Source organism: Podarcis bocagei (assembly GCF_964188305.1).
Source record: "Podarcis bocagei genome assembly, chromosome: 9".
Lineage (NCBI taxonomy): Eukaryota > Metazoa > Chordata > Lepidosauria > Squamata > Lacertidae > Podarcis > Podarcis bocagei.
In genome coordinates this window covers 23,939,065-23,964,064 of record NC_138134.1, presented here as the reverse complement: position 1 = coordinate 23,964,064, position 25,000 = coordinate 23,939,065, and the positions used below count along the sequence as shown (strand labels likewise).

Here is a 25,000-nt window from a genome sequence, read left to right as displayed (position 1 = left end):
GTATAATAATAAAAACCCACTATATACACACGTCAATCCAAGTAAGAGAGAGAAAATATGTTAGTAATTTACACTGCTGCAGTATAAATTAGAATATGAGTGCAATTCAGAGCCAGTCAATGGGAATTTTGCCAAACTCTTTAATTTTGGGTGCCGATTGCACCCTAAAGCTGCAGATTGTGGCAGAATTAAGCAAAGGGATGAAAAAAAATGAATGTTTCAGCCAGGCCTTTCTTTTGTAAGAGCAAATCCTTTGATTGACTTAAGTAGAGGTTAGCTAGCTTGATCAGCGATTGCATGCAATCAAACAAAAACATCTTCCTTATGTAACAGAAAACAGAAAACATCATATCCTTGGCTCAATATGTACTGACATATTCAGTCAGCTGCTAATAGGCTATCAGGATCCTAGCTCTTTAGGAGGCTAAGACATTTGGAGCTTCAGTTTGTAAAACGTTGGATAATTGGGTTTTAAAGTTCCAGGGCAAAAACAGTAATAAACGAGATGCAAAAGCACATTCCGAGCTGCTTCTCAGATTGTTTGAAAGGGACAGAGGAAAGTGATGGAAGCACACCTAGCCTAATGTTTAGCACAAGTAACACTTGTTTCTTGGACGAAAAGCATTTATATTTGCAGGGCTTTTGATCCATCCCATTCATACTTTTTTCTCCTAAATGGATAGTTTGGTGTCTTGTAGTTCTGTTGCAGAACTGCAAGATGTCCTGCTCTGAGAGCCTGTCACAGGTGAGCATCTAAAGGCAGAACTAAACATTAGAACAGATACAGGGGCTGCCACTGAAAGCAGCAGCTTTGCATCCTGTCCTTTTCCTTTCCCTGGCAATGTTTTATGATGTAAAGCACAGGGTATGACATCATTACCTTGTTGCAGCATGATGACATCACACCACACATGAGCATCCTTAGACATTGAGAGCAGCGGTGAACAGGGGACTGTGTGTGTGGTTGTGCTTGTGTGTCAGAGGCATACGTTTGTGTGAATATGATGTGTAAAGTGAAAAGAGTGTGCTTTAGCCACACTAGGTTTGGGGTACGGTACGTGTCTTTCTATCACTTCCCTAGAGAGAATGCTGTCCTTGGAAAAGAGGGGAAGACCCTACACCCTGTTTTAAACAGCAGCAAATTTTTGAAGTGTATCCAAGTGCATGCAGAACTTCTGATTACAAAAAAAGGTCAAAATTCACACGGCTCTTTCAAATACCCTCCCCCCACCTCCAATGGCTCAAAATTTATACAGGATAGAATGAAAGGAGGGTTCTACTCCTCCCTCAGTCTCTCTAGCTATATGTTCCTCCCAGTATCCCATGTTTCATTGTCCCTGACTGCCTTCTCCAGCCTTTTATTTCCTCCTGGCACCTACCCACCTAAAGTACTCGGTCCATTTCCATCATGCTTGGCCTTCAAAACATGACATAAATGATGCATTGTGTTGGAAATGGACCAGCTGGCTAGTATGCAAGCAAAATTATTGGGGTGGAAACCAGCTTCAGTAGATTGATTTCAGTGAGTCTACTTCAAGTGCAACCTAGTTGAATGTTACCTGTTGTTTGTTTACATGTTACATTATATAACATGCTTACAATCTGTACTTTGACTGGGGTGCTGGAAGAAAACAAAAAAGGGAGGGGGTGGTAAGGAACCAATGGAAACAAGCTGTTACTGTCATGATCCACAAGGACACCTGCCACTAGGTTCCTGGTTCCCAGGCAAGCAGGGTGGCGTGGGAGTCAGCACCTTGGAGAGAGTTCAAGGTGAAGGCTCAACGTAGTGCTGCTGAAGCTGAGTCCAAACGCCCAGGTGATCTCGCCAAGGTCCTGGGATAACTGCCTGGGGTTTATAGCTGGGCTAGGTAGTCATTTACTGGTGGCCCCACCCCTTGAGCGCTACCTCATAGCCAGTGGAAAGGCTGGTGACTTCTTCTGCAGCTGCTGGTTCCTTGGGGATAATGGGGCTTCCAGCTGCACAGATAACTCTTCCGGGCTCTCTTGATCCCCTGAGCAGTCTAAAAATGCAAGAAGGGCCTTTACACTCGCCAGAAGCTCGGCTCTGCCCTTGCCGGTCCTGGAAGGAGCCTTTTAAAAAGCCCCATATGCTCAGAGACTTTGCGCCTGTTCAGTGGGGGAGATAGGTAGCCCAGAACACTTATTCTTTAGATGTCCCTTTTATGAAGAGGCACGTAGTAAGACCATTGTTCCCCTACTGGTGAGGCTTGCTGACCTCCCGGAAAAGCAAAAATTTGACCTTTTCCTGTTAGGCAAAGATCAGAAGACAACCCGAATGGTGGCCAGATTCTGTGTACAGATCTGTAGGTGCAGACAATCTCCCAACTCAAACTAGTTTGTTAAGAAAATCCCCAAACTTGGTTCCATGGGTGACTCTGGGTCAGCTCCCTGCGGTAGTTTATTGTTGTACATTGTTTTTAAATTTATTGTTGTACATTGTTTTAATTGTTTTCCTTCTGTGACGGTACCCCTGAGTGTTTTTTATAAGCTGGTCTCCGACCGTAATAAATTATCTATCTATCCCCTGAGCAGTCTGTGGCTCAGCCATTGGAGTCTAGCAGTCCCTGGGCTCTGGTATTCCTGGAAATGCAGAAGGGATGGACCAGGGAGTTAGATGCATCTTCCTCAGAGCTGCAGTTCCTTGAGGTTGTTGCTTCCAAAGTCTGGGGTCTAGTTTGGTGCCATGACATTTACATGTACAGTGGTACCTCGGGTTACAGACGCTTCAGATTACGGACTCTGCTAACCCAGAAATAGTACCTCGGGTTAAGAACTTTGCTTCAGGATGAGGACAGAAATTGTGTGGTGGCGCCATGGCAGCAGCGGGAGGCCCCATTAGCTATAGTGGTGCTTCAGGTTAAGAATAGTTTCAGGTTAAGAACCGACCTCCAGAACTAATTAAGTTCTTAACGTGAGGTACCACTGTACTTAGGCCTTGTTTCTTTGGGGAATGGCAACCGAAGGGTCCAGGCAAATCGGTCATGGTTTTGAGCTGAGATTTGAAGGAAAGTAGGAATGGTGCACCGCTCTAGGTGCTTTAGGAGAGAATTCCAGATGTAAGATGCAGTAAGGGAGAGGAGGAAAGCAAATATTCTTCATTTGGAGCTGAGATCATAAATTGCTCTTGAAAAGCATCTCATAATTCTTCGTAAGAATGAATATCCTCCTCGCATAAGGGTAGCAATGCCATGTATTCATACTCTCGTATTTCCTATGCTTCCTGTTGTCTGGGTAGCTTGATGTACAGTGTTCAATTATGCACAGAATTAGCCAAATATACAGCTTCTTTTAAAAAATGGAAACTCGCAATCCAGAAAGAAAATTCTCCTTATCTTAGAACTGACCTTCCCACAGGCTGCGTATCCTGTAGCACAACTGAAAATGTGCATGATAACAGGGAAGTCCAGCTACTTTTGGGTTGGTGCCAAGCACTAATTTCATTTCCCACTCCCTTCCAATAACACTCATGTGCAAAAGAAGTTGGACGCGGCAAACAAAACATTGAAACGGTGCTGCTTAGAAGTTAATCAAAACATCAATAAGTCATAACATCTGGAAGGCATCATGCAACTAGTGACGTCAGGAGGTTGTCAGATGTTTGCTGTTTTGTAGTGGTTTGTAATATTTGTTGAACAAGGGCTTTTACTAAGTTGATGTGTGAAGCATTTTAACACTTTCTCTTCAGGAAAGACTGGGAGATTTAACCAAAAAAAGAGACTGACTTGGTTGGTGACGATATATTTTATATTGGCAAACACGTGTTCCCAAAGTCATGTTTGCCAAGAAAAAACAAATGTAGGAATACAGAGCGAAGGTTTAGGGGGGACTCAGCAGTGGGGAGGAAGGGATGCTTCATGTACTGTATCTGCTGGTTCTTCCCTACATTCCACCTTCTAATTCCACAGAAATTCACAATTCCACAGAAATACAGAAGGCTACTGATGCCCTCCACCCCACATGACCTCCTTCCAAAGGAAGTCAAATCTGGGTAAGTGTTGTGTCCCTGGAATTACTCTCAGACTTACTCTTAGGTACATCATCATCATCGTAATAATAATATATTATTTATACCCCACCCATTTGGCTGGGTTTCCCCAGCCACTCTGGGCGGCTCCCAACAGATTAAAAAACAGAATAAAACAGCAAATACTAAAAACATCCCTAAATAGGGCTGCCTTCAGATGTCTTCTAAAAGTCAGATAGTTGTTTATTTCCTTGACATCTGACGGGAGGGCGTTCCACAGGGTGGGCGCCGCTACTGAGAAGGCCCTCTGCCTGGTTCCCTGTAACCTCACTTCTTGCAGTGAGGGAACTGCCAGAAGGCCCTCGGAGCTGGACCTCAGTGTCAGGACAAAACAATGGAGGTGGAGACGCTCCTTCAGGTATACTGGGCCGAGGTATTGGTACCAGACAGCTTGGCAGAAGCTTTATGAGAAAAGTGGGTGTTGAGAAAAAATTCGAAGGAATGCTCAGCAGATCCTCAACAAACTCATTAAAAATGTATGAGCATGGTTGGACATCTCTCCGAAGGCTTGGAACCTTAAAACTGGCTGTTCTGCACTGTTTTCAAGATATTTTAAAAAGTTGTTATATAATTGTGTCTAATTGTTGTCTCTTTTATTATAAGCTGTCTTGGGCATTTTTTTTGGATATATGCATTCCATAAGAAAACATGCCGCTTATTTCTTGTGGTAGAACAGTGATGTCCTTCTCTTCTAAGCAACTGTTCATGCTTAAATCTATTAGCTAACTTTGTTATTCAAACACATAGCACATCCCCAGCACTGGCAAGGTTTCACGTTTTGCTCTTTGTAAAACTACGATTTGCCAATTGAAACGTCCTCTAGTGTTCAGGCAACACTGTGTACCTAAAGCCTGACAGGTTATCTTCTCTCCCGTCAGGAATGCTCCTTCTTTAACTGAACCGTGGAACAAACTGATTTTCACAAAGGGGTGACCTCCAACATCCCTTCAAACATTACCATCTGTAACCCTGCATAAAATGTAGCATTTACAGTCTGCAGTCATATAAGGGGTGGCTGGCTAAGGTACCATGCACGTGTATTCTTCCTTTAACAAATGTATACATGGGCATGGCATTCTTGTTAAGAATGCTTGTTATGAATTCTCTACCTGCCATTAGGTTCCCCAAGAAGAAAAATTACATTGGGAGTGGACTTAAAACGTAAATATGCAGAAATATAGATTACGTCTGCAAAAACTGTGGCCCCTCATGCCCAACACAACCCCTTAAATATGTACTGTGGCCTCCTAAGTGCTCAAAACACACACTCTGCTCCAAAAACAGGACACTTCTCAAGCAGGTCATCATACCTGGCTGGAAGGCTGTGTTTTACTTGGTAGGTGTAAAGTTGCGCAGGCCAGATATACATTCCCAGAAGAGGGACAACTGGGCACTGCCCCAGGGCAAAATCAGACCCTGATGCTATGCCATTACTGACACTGCCAGAATAAACTTTTCAAATCAGGGTGTGATTAATGTGTTGTGTATACCTGATGTCATTCGCCAATGAAATTAATTAGCATGGTTGACTATGGACAGTGGCGCATTCTGGCTCTTGTGGGTTTCCTGCATAAATAAATTTGATGACATGCGTTAAATATGGTATTATAATAACTGTGTTTCCTGCCTCCCAATGCAAACATAGTTTCAAAGGGGTCATTTGTTCCTTCTATCCAGAATTCTAGGAAGTAATGAACAGCACAATTCTGTGAATACCTACTCAGAGATAAGTGTCCACAGAATTGCATGCAAGACTAAGTTCATATATGGTTCATGATGGATGTGCAGAATTTAGAGTGCAATCCTATACAGGTTTCGGAAGTAAGTCTCGTTACATTCTATAGGACTTAAGATTAGTAGGTATAGGATTGCAACTTTTTCTTGCACTGGCTTCTTGACACAACATAATGGATTGTTTTCTTGTGTTCTTGAAATAGAAAGCTTTGCTTTTGGACAACTATAGCTTATAGTGGCCTGGTATGCCACATTACAATAAACCACAGCTTAAAAACACACTACAGTTTAATGTAGGGGTCACCAACCTTTGTGGGTCCATGGGCAAACTGGCCAACCAGGGAAGTGTGTGACCACCACACACACACCACAAGCAAATACACATTACATCCTGTTTTCTTGGCTAGAAAAGAATGCTTCCTTCAAACCTAATTTCCCTGTGGGTGTCACAAAAGGCTGCTGAATGTGCCTGTGCACATTTCTGGTTTAATGTGAAGCCTGCTGGTGACCACAGCTCAAAGGTGTCCATGGAACTAATGGGAGTTGGATCCACTTAGATCAAGGGTGGCTAATCTGTGGCCCACCAGATATTGTGAAACTCCAACACCCTTCAGTCCCAGCCAGAATGGCCAATGGTCAAAGATGGTCAAATTTTATGGAAACTGTAGTTTAGCCACCACCAAAGAGCTCCACAAAATTGTGGTAGATCATCTGCTCAACTTGCAGAAGGCTGAATCTGTAGGTAAGACTCGGGGAAACCCCTGGAGAGCTGTGCCCAATCAGTGTCAAAAATGCAGAGCAAGATGGTTGGCTGGTCTGACTTAGGCAGCTCTCTGTGTTTTCATTTCTCCCTGTGTTTTCATTTCTCCCCCGCTACTGCTGCTGCCTTCCATGGTTGGAAGAAGACAGATTCCAGCTTGTTGCATTGTCCAAACCTGGGGCTGTAGTTTGCTTGTCTCCAAACAAACCATGAGTGGCAACCAAGATTTGTCCTTGGCTTATGGCTTATGGTTTGGTTTGGTTGGGGGAAACAAACTACAGTGGTACCTTGTGTTAAGAACTTAATTCATTCTGGAGGTCCATTCTTAACCTGAAACTGTTCTTAACCTGAGGTACCACTTTAGCTAATGGGGCCTCCTCCTCCTGCTGCTGCTGCGCTGCCACCACACAATTTCTGTTCTCATCCTGAAGCAAAGTTCTTAACCTGAGGTACTATTTCTGGGTTAGTGGAGTCTGTAACCTGAAGCGTCTGTAACCCGAGGTACCACTGTACTGGTGTGACTCTGCTTTGTTTTGCTTGTGGTGCAACTGCAAGAAGAGTAAGGGAGGAGTGCCATGAAAACTTTTAAGCGTCACACACCAGCTTGCTACCCGTTTGCATTAAACCATCGTTTGCTTTAAAACTATGGTTTAGTGTGATGTGTGAATTGGGTCATTGTGTTACATTTCTTACATTGCAAGTGTTTAATTTTTTTTTACAGAAAATGACCAATATCTGTCCATCTAACCATTCTCCTTTCAGCCAACCTTTAGCCATTTATGCTGGATACTCATTAATAGTGTCCGTGACAAAGCAACAGCACTGCTGGTTGCATGGTGCTGTAGCTGCTAGTAGAAACGTCACATATCAGCCTTCAATTTAGAAGGGCAAGGGTTCTGAAAAAGAAAACATTCCAAGAGCCGAAGATAAACAGCATGAGACTCGCACCGCAACCTCTGCAAGAGAAAAATGTGAAGGAGTGTTGGAAAGCTCTGAAGAGTGACAGAGGGAATCTGACAAGTTTTTATTTCGAGTTGGTTCTGAAGATTCTCATTAAAGCTTGAGATCAGCCTCCTTGATAGGCAAGCTCCCCACTCCTCCTACCCGATGCCCTGTATGAAGGTCCTGCCCAGGTCTCACCAAGCTTTTCATGCCCTCTCCAAGCACATTGGCCCCCTCTATGAGATTTCAATCTCCAGTCAAGCCAGCCTCTTCTTCATTCACAGCAGCTAAACCTCTATAATGGGCAAATGCTCTTGAAAATACCTGATGGTTATTATACAGGTGAGAAGATGTTTGGACCTAGAAACAGCTTGATTCTCTAACTCAGGTGTGGGGAACCTGTGGTTCTCCAGATGTTGCTGCACTCCAATTATCCCTGACCATTGTCCATGTTGGCTGGGGCTGTTGGGAGTCCTCAGGAAGGTCTTCTCAACCCTACTCTAGCTGCAGATTGGGTAGCAATGGCCAGTTCAGCATCTCTCTCTCCCCCTCTGTGTATGTTTGTGTGTGCATGAAAGCTGGAGATGCCTGCAAAAATATCAGTTGCATCTGCTCTTAGTGACATACATGTATAAATGCCATATATGCTGTTGGTGTACATTACTACTACCCATTTTAAAATATGGTTTCAGCTGAAAGAACATGGATACAGACTCTTCTCCTCTCATCAGTTCTGTATTATCACTGTGTCACCATGACATCTTTGCTTGTGATAAGATGCTGGCACAGTAATTGCTGGATGTTTTCTTGTTATCATGCAACACACTTTAGCCTAAACACATATTTCTTACAGCATGAAAGTATTCTCCGTAGTTTTGTGGTGAATCCTGCCTTAGCACTCTTCTCAAAACAGTCGCAAGGTAATAAGAGCTTTCGATTTCTGTGTTGGCAGCTGCCTAGAAAAAGCTCTTACATAGAATCATAGTTGGAAGAGACCACAAGGGCCATCGAGTCCAACCCCCTGCCAAGCAGGAAACACCATCAGAGCACTCCTGACATATGGTTGTCAAGCCTCTGCTTAAAGACCTCCAAAGTAGGAGACTCCACCACACTCCTTGGCAGCAAATTCCACTGTCGAACAGCTCTTACTGTCAGGAAGTTCTTCCTAATGTTTAGGTGGAATCTTCTTTCTTGTAGTTTGGATCCATTGCTCCGTGTCCGCTTCTCTGGAGCAGCAGAAAACAACCTTTCTCCCTCCTCTATGTGATATCCTTTTATATATTTGAACATGGCTATCATATCACCCCTTAACCTCCTCTTCTCCAGGCTAAACATGCCCAGCTCCCTTAGCCATTCCTCATAAGGCATCGTTTCCAGGCCTTTGACCATTTTGGTTGCCCTCCTCTGGACACGTTCCAGTTTGTCAGTGTCCTTCTTGAATTGTGGTGCCCAGAACTGGACACAGTACTCCAGGTGAGGTCTGACCAGAGCAGAATACAGTGGCACTATTACAACCACTATTTAGAAGTTTTCTATACTTCTATACATGGTGAAGGCCATGGAGATGTCACACCAAGCACTAATACAAAAGTCAACTTGAGCATATAGCATGACTTGCATTTACAATCCGTAATCATAAGTCTTTTACCATTATCAAATATTTTGCTAATCTTTTTACAGCCTTTATTGTTTGCAGCCACAAGAGGCAGTGATGGCCACCAACCGGGATGGCTTTAAAAGAGGGTTATACAAATCCATGAAGGATAAAGCTATCAATAGCTACTAACCCTGATGGTGAAGTTCTGCCTCCAGGGTCGGAGCTGGTATGCTTCTGAGTACCAGTTGCTAGAACCAGAGTGTCCTTGCAGTTAGGTGCTGCTTGCATGCTTCCTATAGGCATCTGGTTGGACACCATGAGAACAGCCGCTGGACTAGACGTGCTACTGTCCTGATCCAGCAGGCTCTTCTTACATTCTGTGTTCTTCTTATTGTTAAGAGCACTTAGTTCAAGGAGAAACAACCTGTTTACCACAACTGGCATACTGGGAATGTGTCAGCTGAAGGTTGCTTTGCACCTGGTGTTGCAATCGTGCTTGCCACAGCTACTCAAGTCTTTGCAAAAATAAACAGATAAGAGCGAGGTAGAGATATGAATCTCCATAACAAACACTGGGCATGCATCAGTGCATCAGAGCCAATCATGGTTCATTGACACGCGCACTTCTTGCATATCCCCAAATATTTGGAGATGTTCATTTCTCTTTCACAGATGTAGCTGCACCAAACAAGTTGGCTGCTAAGTGGCTCTGTACAGTTTTGTACAGGGGAGTGTTGCTGTTGGAGGAGGTACTTAATCCTTCCATTTGCACCATTTTCCTGATCTAAATCACCCTCCTCCCAAAGCTGCTTTGGTGCCTGTATGCTTTTCCGTGTGTGACAATTAGAAGCTTCAAGCAGGCATGGCCAAACTTGGCCCTCCAGCTGTTTTGGGACTACAACTCCCATCATCCCTAGCTAACAGGATCAGTGGTCAGGGATGATGGGAATTGTAGTCCCAAAACAGCTGGAGGGCCAAGTTTGGCCATGCCCGGCTTCACGGAATGCGGGGGGGGGGTATTTAGACTGGGAAAATGGTGTTTATGAAGAGCTAAGGACCTCGTCCTCCAATGCTATTCCCCAGCTCTGCTTCCTCAGTGTCTGCTTTAAGCCCCCCCCCCCAATATTTCAGATCTCCCAGCATTTAATTTACTTTGGACTTGAGTGTGCAAGCTCCTAAGAACTTCTTGCCTCTAATGTATTTTTTGGAATAAACTTGCAAACTTGGAAAGTGATGTGGCAAACAGCCGTTATAATTTAAAGGATTATACCTAGAAGTGTTTCATTTGAATGAAGCAAAGGGCATGTGTCTTTCTCTACCCATACTGAAAGATGCACACAAGTTTTGTTTTTTTTTAAAAAAAGAGTGATCTTCTGGATCAAATGTGAGTTGTAGTCAAAAGTAAGATCCTGAACAAAGACAATGTTTTCTTGGCCTCCCTCCACAGCAAATGGTTTATAACTCCCAGGTCAAGGCAGTGTGAGATAGTAGCAGTCAGCGTCTTAGTCTTAGAATAGGAAAACCTGGATTCCAGTTGCTACTCAGCCATGAATCGTCTCCTAGCCTAGCTTCCCAACGTGCAGATAAAACTAGAAATCCTACATACAGTGTTCTGAGCATCTTGGAGGAAAGGTAGAATAGAAATGAAATAGGATGTAGATTAAACAAATACCGTATATTTCGCTCTGTAAGACGCACCAGACCACAAGACACACCTAGTTTTTGGAGGAGGAAAACACGAAAAAAAATATTCTGAATCTCAGAAGCCAGAACAGCAAGAGGGATTGCTGCGCAGTGAAAGCAGCGATCCCTCTTGCTGTTCTGGCTTCTGTGATAGCTGCGCAGCTTGCATTCGCTCCATAAGACACACACACATTTCCCCTTACTTTTTAGGAGGGAAAAAGTGAGTCTTATAGAGCAAAAAATACAGTACTTTAGAGTACTGATGCTCAGAATCATGTTGCATGTGTCCATTTACCAATACGGTAAATATATTTGGATATATTTCAAGCATCATTTACACGCTAGAATGAGGATCAAGGGTACCCCACTGGAAAATGACATATGACTATTCAGCTAAAGCAATCCAGGCATACTATTGTACCTGTCAACCTTAGATCATTGTCTGACTCTGGAAAATAAATGCTCACTACTTTTTTACAGCCTTCCAACAGCTAATCTCTAAGCGGATTTTTTTTTTAAAGGAAAAAGAAAAACCTGTGACTGATCGTAAATGTCTGCCATCAAGAATATAAACATGTCCATCCTTATCAGTGTATTTTAAGAGGCATTGGAAGGCGGGGGGCGCTTGAGTTTCATTCCTGGCTTCTAGGAATGCAACAGTCTCAAGTAATATAATTAGCAGTCATCCTTGCCTCTGATAGTTCTCAGCCTTAGAGGGGAAAAATGAAGGAAAGAAGAAATATATAGACACCGATGGTTGTTTTCTTTTGATAAAACCTCCCATGTTTTATAAGTATGTCACACCAGGTTCAAAGGCACAGATTACATGTGCAATTGCATATCTTCCTACGTGTGAAGTGCAGAGTGGAAAGCAAGGAGCCAGGCTTGCTAGGAGAAGTGGTAAACGGGTGTTTTCAGAGGCTGGGCAGATATTCCCGGAAACTGTTGACATCAACAGCTAGTTAAAGTGAGCTGTGAACAGAACAGCTTTTACCCAGGGGTGGAATTCCAACTCAAGAGGTTGGTAGGCCCCTACCTCTGACACATGGCAACCAAGACATTCTGTCCAATTTCGGCTGTTCGTGACCTGTCATTCAATATTTAGCAGGCAGGCCAAGACCCTTGAGGTCCCTTCCAACTCTACAATTCTTTGACAGGACATAAAATCTGAGGTTTTTCCAGAGCCTGCTGTGCTCTATTTATTGGGGATGTCTAAATAATATTTTGGACAAAACAACTGAAACTGAGTTTTCTAAATATTTCGATAACCAAAAACAAGTCAAAGGTTATATTTACTAATGCCTCAAGATAATACCTAAGAATGGTGGGTCTGTCTTTTAAGATAAGTAGGAAGGCCAGACTCTCCCCCTTGGGCTATCCATTCACTCTACCTCTGGCTTAAATCAAGCATTTCATAGAATGCTGCCTAGTCAGGTGGGATGAAACACCAACATTGAATAAAAGGCCACCTAATCATGACAGTTGGGATGCGGGTGGCGCTGTGGGTTAAACCACAGAGCCTAGGACTTGCTGATCAGAATGTTGGCGGTTCGAATCCCTGCGACGGGGTGAGCTCCCGTTGCTCGGTCCTTGCTCCTGCCAACCTAGCAGTTTGAAAGCACGTCAAAGTGCAAGTAGATAAATAGGTACCGCTCCAGTGGGAAGGCAAACGGCATTTCCATGTGCTGCTCTGGTTTGCCAGAAGCAGCTTAGTCATGCTGGTCACATGACCCGGAAGCTGTACGCCGGCTCCATCAGCCAATAAGGCAAGATGAGTGCCGCAACCCCAGAGTCGGCCACGACTGGACCTAATGGTCAGGGGTCCCTTTACATCTTTAATATTGACAGTTTAATAAAAGTAGAGACATCACCTTGCCAACAAAGGTCCGTAGAGTTAAAGCCATGGTGTTCCCAGTAGTGATGTATGGAAGTGAGAGCTGGACCATAAAGAAGGCTGATCGCCGAAGAATTGATGCTTTTGAATTATGGTGCTGGAGAAGACTCTTGAGAGTCCCATGGACTGCAAGAAGATCAAACCTATCCATTCTTAAGGAAATCAGCCCTGAGTGCTCACTGGAAGGACAGACCGTGAAGCTGAGGCTCCAATACTTTGGCCACCTCATGAGAAGAGAAGACTCCCTGGAAAAGACCCTGATGTTGGGAAAGATTGAGGGCACAAGGAGAAGGGGACAATAGAGGACGAGATGGTTGGACAGTGTTCTCGAAGCTACAAACATGAGTCTGATCAAACTGTGGGAGGCAGTGGAAGACAGGAGTGCCTGGCGTGCTCTGGTCCATGGGGTCACGAAGAGTCGGACACGACTAAACGACTAAACAACAACAACAAACATTTTCTGTGCTTCATCTTTGATTCTGCCAACTTAACGACAAGATCAAATTGTGCTTCGTGAATGTATAAACGCCTATTACGGATGATGACTCAGGTCCTTGAGTTTTTCAATTTCATTCTTGGGATGGCAGTGGAACCTGGATAGAGAGGTGGTTGATTGCTATCTGTCTTCAGGGGCAGGGGACAGGAGTGATGAAATGTAGGAAAAGTTGGAAGGAATCCCTCTTGTTTGGCTAGAATGTGTCCCTGAACTGTGGTATCTCCTCGCCGTCCCCACTAAAACTTACTGATTCTGCCTTGCTGAAATGTCACGTTGATGAGGCTGAACGCTGTTTGTTTGTTGGGGGGTGGGAGTGATTGAAGTGCAGGAAAAGTGTGGTGGGTGAATGACCGGGTGGCTGCAGAAAGATTTGGAAAGCAGCTACCTTAGGAAACCATGGGTGATAGAGACGAGAGCTCAGAAAAGGGTAAGCCAAGGAGAAAGCAGGGTTGCGACAACATGACGTGAAGGTCAAAAGCAGGCAGGCAGGCAAGACGAGATGAGGAGTGGGGGGCTGGATGCTGTGTGTTAAGGGCAGTGCCTTTCAGCCTTGACTTCCCCAATGTCGGCGGACTACAACTCCCATCAGCCCCATCTAGGAATGATGGCACTTGTTGTCCAACAGCATCTGAGATTGGGGCCCAAGGTTGAAGAAGCCTGGGTTTGGGAGCCAAGGTGTCACATGGTTACTGGGTTTCTGAGGTGGGGATTCTTGTCTGTTTTCCCACTGTCACTGCATTATTGTGATTCGGGCACATTAAAATGGAGCGGCGATGACAAGGGCTGAAAAAAATGTAGCAGGTTCTGTTGGTCACCAGCTCTCAAAAGCCAATGGGATGAGTGTATTGAGTTACTTTAAATGCCACTTTTTTCAGAGTAATTTGCATATATATCTAAATATATGTATACACACCACCATTTGGGGAGGGGAGAACTGATCCTCCTCAAAAAGCCTGAGCTCACTAGCTAGTATCCCATGAATATACAGTGTCCCGCCCTCTTCTTGATCCATCATAATAATAAGCATTTTACTGCTCTGTTGGTTAGAGTATGCCAAGGTTGCAGTTCAATCCCCAAGTGGGACAGTTGCATATTCCTGGGTTGGACTAGATGATCCTTAGGGTCCCTTCCAACTCTAGAATTCTATGATTCTATGACTTGGAGTTCACTGTACTTTGATCCTGTAGAAATCAACGAGGCTTCAGCCACGACAACCAACTTTTCACATTGATTTCAATGACATCCAAGTTCAGCTATCTTAGCCTCCTCCTCATAACATGAGATCTTCTTTCCCAGTCTTACAGCAGTTCCACCCCCACTTCCACAGGTCCATTGGAAACTGTCACAATCTTACATGGCACTTCAAAAGGGAGTGAGAGCAACAAAATTAAATAAGCATCCGGTCCTCAGCTGGTGAAAAATTTGGAAGAGTGAAAGCATTAGCACACAACTGCCGACCCTAATTTTAGAAATGGAGTTATAAGCCACACGCTTAGAAGGAATGTTGAAAATCATTAAGATTCAAAAGCTCGTCTCATCCTTGTTGTGAGATTAAAAGACCTGCTTTACATTTCAAACTACATCAGATTTATGTTAATGTAATTGCCAAGTCCTCCCCACCACAAAGAATCCTGTGATTTATAGCTTGCCTCTTTTTTAGAGCTACCCCACCCAAATCTCAGGGTTGTGGGTCTGAGCTCCACATTGGGCAAAAGATTCAAGCATCGCAGGGGGTTGTACTAGAGGACCCTAGTGATGCCATCTGCAGATCTATGATTCTATGATTTCTACAGCTGATGGTAGAAATGGTTTTCAAACTAACTTTAAGCCTATAGGGCAGATATGGCAACACATGAGCTTTAATTAGCTTTGACCTAGTAGGAAGGTTCTTTATGCGCCTGCCAAGGACTATGTTTGCAATGGATTTAAGCTTTTCTTGCAACTTATTTTCGCAATCCAGCTCTGTGGATCTCTATCGTAGAGGCTGACATTCAAAACATGTTCAGGTTGCAATCCTATCTACATCTACCATCAACTGGTTCAACAGGCAGCAGCCAGGTTGGTGGCTGGGATTCTGTTTAGAATTCATATACCCTTGTTTTGAAATAGCTTCACTGGTTGCCACTTTTTTTCTGGGCCCAATTCAAGGTGCTCAGCGTCTGAAGCCCTAAATGGCCTAGACATCTGAAGGCAGCTCTGTTTAGGGAAGCTTTTAATGTTTGATGTATTACGGTATTTTAATATTTTGTTGGAAGCTACCCAGAGTGGCTGGGGAAGCCCAGCCAGATTGGGGGGTATAAATAATAAGTTATTATTATTATTATTATTATTATTATTATTATTATTATTAGGGCGAGCTGCCCACAGGGGCAGGGTGAGCCACTGCTGTGTGTCCCAGGGGAGCACCGCAGCGAGCATCCCAGGGGCACGGCGTCCACGGCAAGGGTCCCAGAGGGGTGGGACGGTAATGTCACCCCCCTCAGGGATGACACCTGGGGTGGACCGCACACACCGCACCCCCTTCCTTCGCCAGTGTCTCTTGGTACTACCACTGACCTCAGAAGTTTGTGGCGATTGTGGCCTGGGAAAGGGCATTCTTTCTGGCAGCTCCTAGATTATGGAATTCCATCCCCACAGAGCTGAGTTGGGCGCCTTCGTTATATAGTTTCTAACATACATTGAAGAAACACCTTTGACACCTGAAATAGGTGTTTTCAGGACTCGCCCTATTCCCGAGACTGTAATTTGTTTTAAACTGTTTTTAATATGGATTTTTAAATGGCTGCAACCTGTTCTGGGTTCTGTAACCTGCAGAAGGGTGGGGGATATATAATAATTATACCACCTATCGAGTAAGGTCCACTGAACTCAGACTGAACACTTCTAAGAAAACATGTGATTTAAAAGTAAGTTTAGAACAGGGGTGAGGAACCAGCATATCATGATTTGAGTTTCGGGGAGAAAACTATTTCAATTACATTAAAATTGTATAATCCTAGCAAAATATTATTGGGGGTGGGCAGCTGAATCCACTCTCATCACCAGGCATAAAGCACTGCTGTCAGATCATTTGCTCCATTTAACTTGCATTTGTTTGGCTGAAGATGAGCAGCTATAACATTCAGCAGACGCTCCCTCCCAAATCAGGTGTGTTGCTTTGTTTTTCCTCTGTGACGCAGCCTGAAAGCAAACTGCCTCCTCTCCAGGATAAGCGAAGCCCGGTATAATCACAAACAAAGTGTGCTTATCACCACCCTCATTTTCTAGATGCGCTAGTTGACCCACTTTGCTCGGGATCATCAACGGCATCTTCACCCACCATGTGTGGGACCACACCCACCTTCTTCAGATTTTTCAAATGTTGTGGCAACTTTTAAAAAACTGAAATGAGCAGCAGTACAGCTTGCAAGTTAATTTCAGAAAGGTTAAGAAATAAATAAAACAAATCTTCTTAAGGGCACACAACAAACCGGCCTCGCCATCTTAAGTACTGCAAACCAAATTAAGGTGGTCAAGGTATTTGACTCTGTTTCTATTCCTAGTCCTCGGCACTGTCCTGGACCGCAAGTGCTTGGACCACGAAGTAGGGACAGCCCCGCCAGAGAAAATGCCAGCAATTTTTCACCACCTTGCCAAAATACTAACACCTCCCCTTGGGTGAGGAAACAGCCCCTAAGGCAACCCCCAAAGCATGCCAAGGGAGCGGCCCAGGAGCCGGACTTCCCTGAAGGATAAAAATGCTTCACCTCACATTGCTGTGAAAGAAGCAGAGGGCATAAGCTTTGAAAACGGGTTGTACTTTCTAACAGAAGAAAGAAGAAAATCACTATTGCAATCTTGTGCTGATGCAAAAATAATAAGGCTCAGGGGGGAAAAGGGATGTGGAAATATATAATTTTGTTTGACTGAGAGTGATGTTCTCTCCTACAGTCAATAGCACCTCCTTTCAATCTTTAGGGACACATCCCCCTGGGTGATTAAAATAGTTTCCAGTCACCCCCTCCCCTCACCTGCCAGACGTCGGTCTCTTGTGGTCTTCCAAATAGCGTCCAAGGCTCTGGTCGTGGAATTTCTGATATGATCACTGAACGATCTCCTCAGAGGAGCTCTCACTGGGTGGTGATCCATAATGCGGAGAAGAAAATGTCACGTCCACAACAGAAAAAGATACATCACCATCTTTCCAGTCGGGCCTCAGGAGAAAGGGACAGTCTCTGCTTAGCTATTTCCCGGATATTCTTTCTGCAAGGTGGGTCCATTGCTTAGGAAAGGTTTACCACCAGTCGTTCTCTCCTCCTCCCCCCCCACCTTTCAAGATTCAGGCATTGCAGTTCCCCTCGCTGCAGACACAGGGAAGCGCAGAGACTGCAGCAGGCAACCTACTGGCAAGCTGCCAGAGTCAGGGCTGCTGCTGCCGCTCCTGCCCGCCACATCTGGAAAGGCTTACCAATGAGCTAATGAGATGATACTCTCATTTAGATCTGGAGCTTTAGCAGGGGGAATAGCCAGAGGTCTCAGGCTTCCTGGCTGAGGGAAACAAAACATGCTGGGCTCGTCGCTTTCTCACACAAGCCCCGTTCTGAAAGGCCTTTCTGCAAAAGCTGACAGTTCAGGTGATCTTTCATTTCCAAGGGGAGGTGGGCACTAAAAGAGAACGAGATAGGAAGCACCGGCCCTTTCCTGATTACAGCCTGTTTGTTTTGCTTCTCGTGGTCTCCCCCCACCTCCCTCTCTCCTTTCTTTCCACATGATTTGAAACGCCTCTCACAGTCTTCCAGGCTTGGGTCCTCTTTTCTGAAGCCTCAGACTGCCTGGCAGTGCCGAGGGCCCCTGCCCAGATGTCCTTTCCATGGCACCTTCGTGATCTTTGCTTGCAGTGCAGCCATATGCAACCCCACCTTCAACTACTGTTTGCGCCCGCAAAAGTTTTGGGGTGGCCACACTTCTTCATTTCTATTACAGTGGTACCTTGGGATAAAAACTTAATTCGTTCTGGAGGTCCGTTCTTAACCTGAAACTGTTCTTAACCTGAGGTACCACTTTAGCTAATGGGGCCTCCCGCTGCTGCCACACCGCTACTGCGCGTTTTCTGTTCTCATCCTGAAGCAAAATTCTTAACCCGAGGTACTATTTCTGGGTTACCGGAGTCTGTAAGCTGAAGCGTATGTAACGTGAAGCGTCTGTAACCCGAGGTACCACTGTATTTCTATTTATTAAAGTTATATCCAGTGCTGCTTTTTTTTTTTGAAAAAAGGGTGGGGAACTCACCACAAAGTTAGTTAGTTACAGTGGTACCTCGGGTTACATACGCTTCAGGTTACAGACTCCTTTAACACAGAAATAGTACCTCGGGTTAAGAACTTTGCTTCAGGATGAGAACAGAAATTGCGTAGCGGCGGCGCGGCAGCAGTGGGAGGCCCCATTAGCTAAAGTGGTGCTTCAGGTTAAGAACAGTTTCAGGTTAAGAACAGACCTCCAGAATGAATTAAGTACTTAACCCAAGGTACCACTGTAGTTAGTTAGTTAGTTAGTTTATTGCAGGCTCAGTCACACTGCCACCTCCTGCCCCAGGGCAGTGGTTAAATGTAAGATGTCATGAATTAACTCAAGCAGACAATGATTACAGATATACGTGGATTTTTGGTTCAGGCACTGGGTATATATTCATTCCAGCCCCAACCAGCCCCTCAATAAAATTATTTAATTTTAAAAAGGTAAGGGAACCCCCTGCTAAAAAAAAAAACCCCAAACACCCTGGTTATATCCATCCCTTCCTTTCTGAGGTTGGACAAAAAGACCACCAAGGTTCCTTCCAGCTCTAGAATTCTATTGGGATATATTTATTTCTATTGATTACATTTATATCCTCACTTTCCTCCGAGGTAGCTCAAGGTGGCATTGCATACTTCTCTTTCTTCGTCTTCCCATTTTATCCTCACAGCAGCCATGTGAGGTAGGCCAGGCTGAGAGGCAGGGACTGGCCAAGGTCACCCAGTGGGGATTAGAACCCTGGTCTCCCAGGTCACAGTCCAGTACTCTAACCACTACACCACACTGGTATACTAGGTGCACCAAAGGTCTGCTGAAGTATAGGGTACCTTTGCTATGGTCACTATGGACTGATTTATAGATGTGGGTGTTGTAGGCTGAAATGATGGCATGAATTTGCCCATCTGTGGACGCCCTAGATCTAGGGTTCGTGGGGAAGATTAGTGGAGAGGGTGAGCGCTCTGCACATGCTCAAAGGCTTTCCCCTCATTATTATTACTTCACAGATCCCAGGGTCAAACTCCATCTCTGAGCAAGCCAAGTTTCACCTATCAACCAAGGGACTGAAACGGAAAGGGCCATCTCTACTTGCAGTTGACACAAAGAATGGGCCTTATTCTGTGATAAGCATGTAGTTTAAGGGTGTGGGAAGGGAGACAGACTGGGAGGCAGAATATAAGTTCTGTGAGTGTACATATGCTCCAAATTTCCCTCCTTTGTTTAAAAATCCAATTAATTTATTTTCTTTTTCTTTTGGTGGGGAGAAACTTTAATGTGATTTGTCAGGATTATCTCACCATTCAGAAAACAAAATCTTATTTTCCCCTTAGCCTGGAAGGATTTTTTAAAAAGCATTCTGAGCAAAACTGCATTTTTAATAAGCTTGCTAGCAAGCAAGCAAGCAAACTCACAGATGCAGAGTGGCTTTTTTGCCGCCCAGACAGTGAACCACAAGAGCAATATCCTAGTTACAGATGTCGCCTGCAATCCCTGATGGCTCCATTGAGACAAAAGATAGAGTCAAGTCTCTTGTCTTTGCAGCCTAATGAAAGTGCCTTTGCTTGCTTACCCTGTGGAAATAATTGAAAAAAACAGTGCATCTCTCCAAAGGCAATATAATCCAATCACTCACTTTGATATAGCGGTAAAATGGATATGCCATCCATTGCTGCACATCAAGGCTTGATTATATTAGAGCCAAACCTGATATGCTACAGGGATCTACAAAGGAGATTGTATTAATATTGGTGCAGGTCGGGGGATTTTCAGTTCTGGCCAACATCTCTTCTCCCTTCTCTCCCACTCCCATATCATTTTCCCGAATGAAGTCGTTCTCCAAAAGCTGTTGTTTGTCCTTCCGGCGAAAACATATATCTCACTAAAGCAGCATTTAAAAACTTTCCTTTCAGTAAATATCATTCATTGGCTACCAATGCCTAAACTACACGTGGAATTTTAAAGGGTTCTGAATGAATAAAGTAAACAGTTGAGTACCACGAAAAGATGGCTGCAGTTGCTATTCTGTCACTCAGGATAGCGAACCACAAAAACAGGAGCAAGGAAACTCAGGTGTGGGGGCAAAATGTGGCCCTCAAGGCTTCTCCGTTGGGCCCTCTGAATTTTACCCAGGCCACACCCCTCACAGGTCCTTCTTGAAAAGGTTTTCTGTTTTGCATGGCTGGATTGTGGTCTTAAATTCTGATAACACTTTTTGGTTGCCTATTGTCAGGGAACTGCCATCAGTGCCGGAGGGACAGAGCAAAATCCAGAGGGATTCCAGAGAGCGTCCCGGGATTGGGAGAGGCAGCCCATCTTCTGGGGAAGAGAATCAGTGTAGCACCAGTGGAGAAGGGGGGCAGATGGGGGAAGTGGCGAGGTGGTCCCATGACTCCTTGCCAGGGACCAGCGGGGAGAGTAGGGGTCCTCCGCTGCCTACGCCCTCCTTGCGCAGAAGGCTTTCGCGCAGAGAGAGTAGGAGGAGACTAGGCGTCAAAGAGCTTCTTTGCTGGAAGAAGTTTAAGAAACGCCCACTGACAGATTCTGCCAGCGATTGAGACAGCCACGTGTGAGTGGCTGTCCGGACAGAAAAGGTTCACTCAGGCAACCCAGCCAGGTGTTTGCACCGGCTTACGCACGAGCAACCCCCAGAACCATTACACCTATGGTATAAAAAACACCCTGCTCCTTTATCCTTTATGGGGTATCCAAGAGCCCGTATAGAGTCCTTATGTAGGTTCTCTATCGGTAGGAGAAAATAACAGAGGCCAACCAGAGAATATTGAGAAGCAAAGCAGCTAGTAAGCCTGATCTTTATTAAACTGTTGCAACAGGGTGCTCATTGCCACACACAGGAGGCAGGAGGGGACCCAGAACAATGGTGCGCAAGCCCTTATATAGACATTTTGAAATTGCCCACCCTGTAGTCAGAGACCACCCCCCAAAACATCATACATACATGCATGCATACATCACAGAAGGAGGTGGGCTACAGCAGAAATACATTGCAGGAGGCGGTCTACAGCAGAAATCCTGTTTGCCAGGATATCTGCTAATGGTCACTGTTTGCTTGGCCTGGGCAGCCTGGCCATTCTTTTGTGATGGTAAATACTTTAATTCCTGAATCCAGGTCACAGGCTCACCCTATTCACCCACACAAGTACACCCTTAAGACAGGTAAGCAAAAGACAATGGCGAGGCTTTCCCATTTCCTCCCTCCTTGCAGGGAAATATTTGAGGCCACTGGGAAAGTCAAAAGGACTTCAGGATTGTTCTCCTGTACTATTTAAGACACATAGTTTATATACTTATGTATGTGTTTGCCTTGTAAATTTATGAACGTTTATTTTATATTTGGGACCTTAGAATTCTTATAACACCTAGAGGGAGGACAGAGAGGAGTATGCAGTTTCGCAACATATCACAAGTCAGGGTCATAAAGGACCTTCATGTCAACAGGCAAATCTTACACATGTTTACTCTATTGATCAGGTCCCAGGTACAGTTTGCACTGACAATAAATGGCAGCAATCGTTAAAATAGTATACTGTAGTTCTATGGTGTTTTTAAAACTATTTTTAAAGTGGGGGCAGAAATACCCACGTTGTATCTACAGTATTCTATCAATTTTGGTTTCTCTGTTTTTCATTTTTCCAATCTTAAGTTCAGTACCCATTTTCACATTGGTTTGCAATATTTGTTGCAAAAATTTGTTGCAAAAGTCCTCATTAAAATTCTACGGCATTTTAGTGTGAATTTCTCCCAATATACACATTATTGAACACATGTTTTCCTAGTATACACATTTTACAAAGCAATTTCCCTTAATATGATGCATTTTTACACATTGCTTTCTCTAAAACATGCATTTTAAGGCACACTTTCCCCTAGTATATGCATTATCCTACCGTTACTTGGCTAGGGAACTGAACTGCAAAATTCTGAGAGGCGTGAATTTTGAAGATTCGCTTTTAAATGCAAATTGAATCAAATTTAATCCTCATCCCAATTACAACAGATAGAGGTTCTCCACTCTAGCAGGCAGAAAGAATCACACAGCAGAAAGGGAATATACTGCTGTCACTAAGCATCTATTCCCACAGCCAGCTGCAAAGGTGTGGGGTGGGCGGTTATTCATCCACCAAAATCCAGTCCAGCAAGTTGCAAACAGAAATCAGGTAGGTTGCAGAAAAATACCTGCATAGCTTGTAGCTCTGCCAGGCAACTTAAATACAGCTTATATAATATAGATCTTCCAGCTATGAAATAACATGAGATGGGTTTGCCATGCCACAGAAAAAAAGTTCAGCTGCCCCTCCCTGCCCCTCTGAAAATGCCTTGGAGCATCAGTAAAAAGTTCCTTTTAACTGTTTGGTTTCCCAGTTAACACTGAAGCAAAGCATACAAACATACAGTCCTAAGATATTTTCAGGTCTCATTGATAGAGGTCTGTTTTTCCTTTCTTCCTGCCCATAGATTTCCAGTGAAAAGATCCTCAATATAACAAAAAATACGTATGTTTTAAAGTGCAAGACAGAACACACAGCCTGCTTTCTCTGAGCAGCCTCACTTTAGAAGCCCTCGTAGTAAAGGAAAGTATTTATGACACTCCATTCTTCCCGCTCCTGTTGAAGCAATGCGCTCTCCACGTAAGGAATGCGCACACATCCTTGGGCATCTGAATCCTTGAGTATCACGTGAGTCCTCCGCATGCTGCATGCTCTGAGACTTTATTTTCCGTACCCACCGATTCACGTGCAAACACCAGAGATTGTCGGTTTCTTTACTACTGAGTGCAAATCATTATGATTAACTTTACAGAAAAACAATGCTGGGGTTATCCCATTAGCAGCATTTTGCGGTGGGCCTCGAGACTGCTGCAAGCTGTGGTTGGTTGTTTTCTTTCTCTTTCAAAGTCATTTCTGTCTCCAGACTGCCACACTCATCCTGGCAAAATGCTCAGACCCAATTCACTCCATGCATTCCACCTGGGCAGATTTTGATACGTATAATTGCCTTTTCTTCTCTGCTAAACCCCAAATGGTAGATAGATGTCAGAGCCAAAGAGCACTTCAGTTCGTGCTATTTTGAAATGGCACCGCCATCCCCTGCTCCAAATGCGCCAGAAGAAAGCCTCCATCACTTTCTATACTCTATGCTATCAACCGCATAGTCCACAGGGCTAGTTCGATACATTGCCAAGGCGAAAGACTAGTCTCAATTATTATTATTTTTGCAAAGAAACCCCATTGAAAGAAACCTGTTGTCTAAGTGCTCTGCTGGATTGCTGCCTAATTTCGATGGACGGGCTGAATGATTTACATGGCAAGATGGTTCTATCTCTTTGCACTGCAGCTGAAAAGGAAGGCGAAACTGCCGCAAGGCCACCACCACAAAAACACAAACCAAACATTCCCGACAAACCTCGAACTCTTTATAAAGGCCAGTAAGGTTGTCCTGCCGATTTCCTTCATGCCTGGCTCACCGGTGGCCTCACCTGCTGCTCTCATGTAATTAGTCTTAAGCCATCCTCAAACAATTAGAAGCGCTTAGCTTTGCCCAAATTGCTGGCAGTCGCTTTTGAAGTTGTGTGCATTAATGAGAGGAAATGGGACATTTATTGAAAACTGGTGCCACAGCTTAAAACAGGGTCCTTGAAACAGGAAGGAAGTTATTAAAACTTCATTCATTTAAGCCATGTGTGGCGGAGACGGCTTCAGTGGAATTGGAGTGCGTTCACCTACAAAAGCAGCGTTAAAACAGAGCCGGGTGGCTGAGTTTCAGGCAAGGTGTATTGTTTCATTGGGACTTCAATGGGACTTCCCACAAGCCGCACAGCTCAGTCCCAAAGAGGTTTCAAGTAGGGTCATGCTCTTTCCCTTCCACCACCTCATCACCACTTTTCTAAAGATCCCAAGCCACCTCTTTCCAAGGGAAAAGGAAATACTTTTCTCCCTCCTCCTTCAAACCCAGCAAAGAATTGGCCCAGTGCTGGCTGTAAGCTATAATACCAAAACCAGACCCTCCAAGTGTCCCTATTTTCCAGGGACAGTTCCAGATTTACACATGCTGTCCCCCTTTCTGATTTGATCCGGGAATGTCCCACTTTACCTTAGGGTGTCCCTGTTTTCATTGGAAAAATGTTGGAGGGTATGCAGTTATGCGACCCCCCCTCCCGAAGCCAAGAAGAAAAGTAACTATGCAACCTTTAGAAAACATCTGAAGGCAGCCATGTACAGTGGTAACTCGGGTTACATACTCTTCGGGTTACAGACTCCGCTAACCCAGAAATAGTAACTCGGGTTAAGAAGTTTGCTTCAGGATGAATACAGAAATCGTGCTCCGGCAGTGCAGCAGCAGCAGGAGGCCCCATTAGCTGAAGTGGTGCTTCAGGTTAAGAAGAATTTCAGGTTAAGAATGGACCTCCGGAACAAATTAAGTACTTAACCCGAGGTACCACTGTAGAGGGAAGTTTTTAAATGTTTAATGTCACAGAGATATTGTGCACATTAGGCAATATAGACATGATCGTAAACAAATAAATAAAAACTATTTTTGCATTCTCCAAGCAGCATGAGCTTACA

At 44.4% G+C, this 25,000-nt stretch overlaps 1 protein-coding gene across 6 annotated transcripts in view; it reads right to left on the bottom strand.

The window, feature by feature from the left end:
* Positions 1 to 25,000, bottom strand: part of DLC1 (DLC1 Rho GTPase activating protein) — a 262,539-nt gene that overhangs the window by 116,873 nt on the left and 120,666 nt on the right. The window contains exon 1 of one of the 6 annotated variants that reach the window (XM_081208662.1): positions 17,162 to 17,478. The exons of the other annotated variants lie outside the window; for them this stretch is intronic. Coding sequence (XP_081064788.1) covers positions 17,162 to 17,279 — 118 coding nt within the window. The 5' untranslated portion in view covers positions 17,280 to 17,478. Of the gene's footprint in view, positions 1 to 17,161; positions 17,479 to 25,000 lie in introns of those variants that run through there. 6 annotated transcript variants of the gene reach the window in all.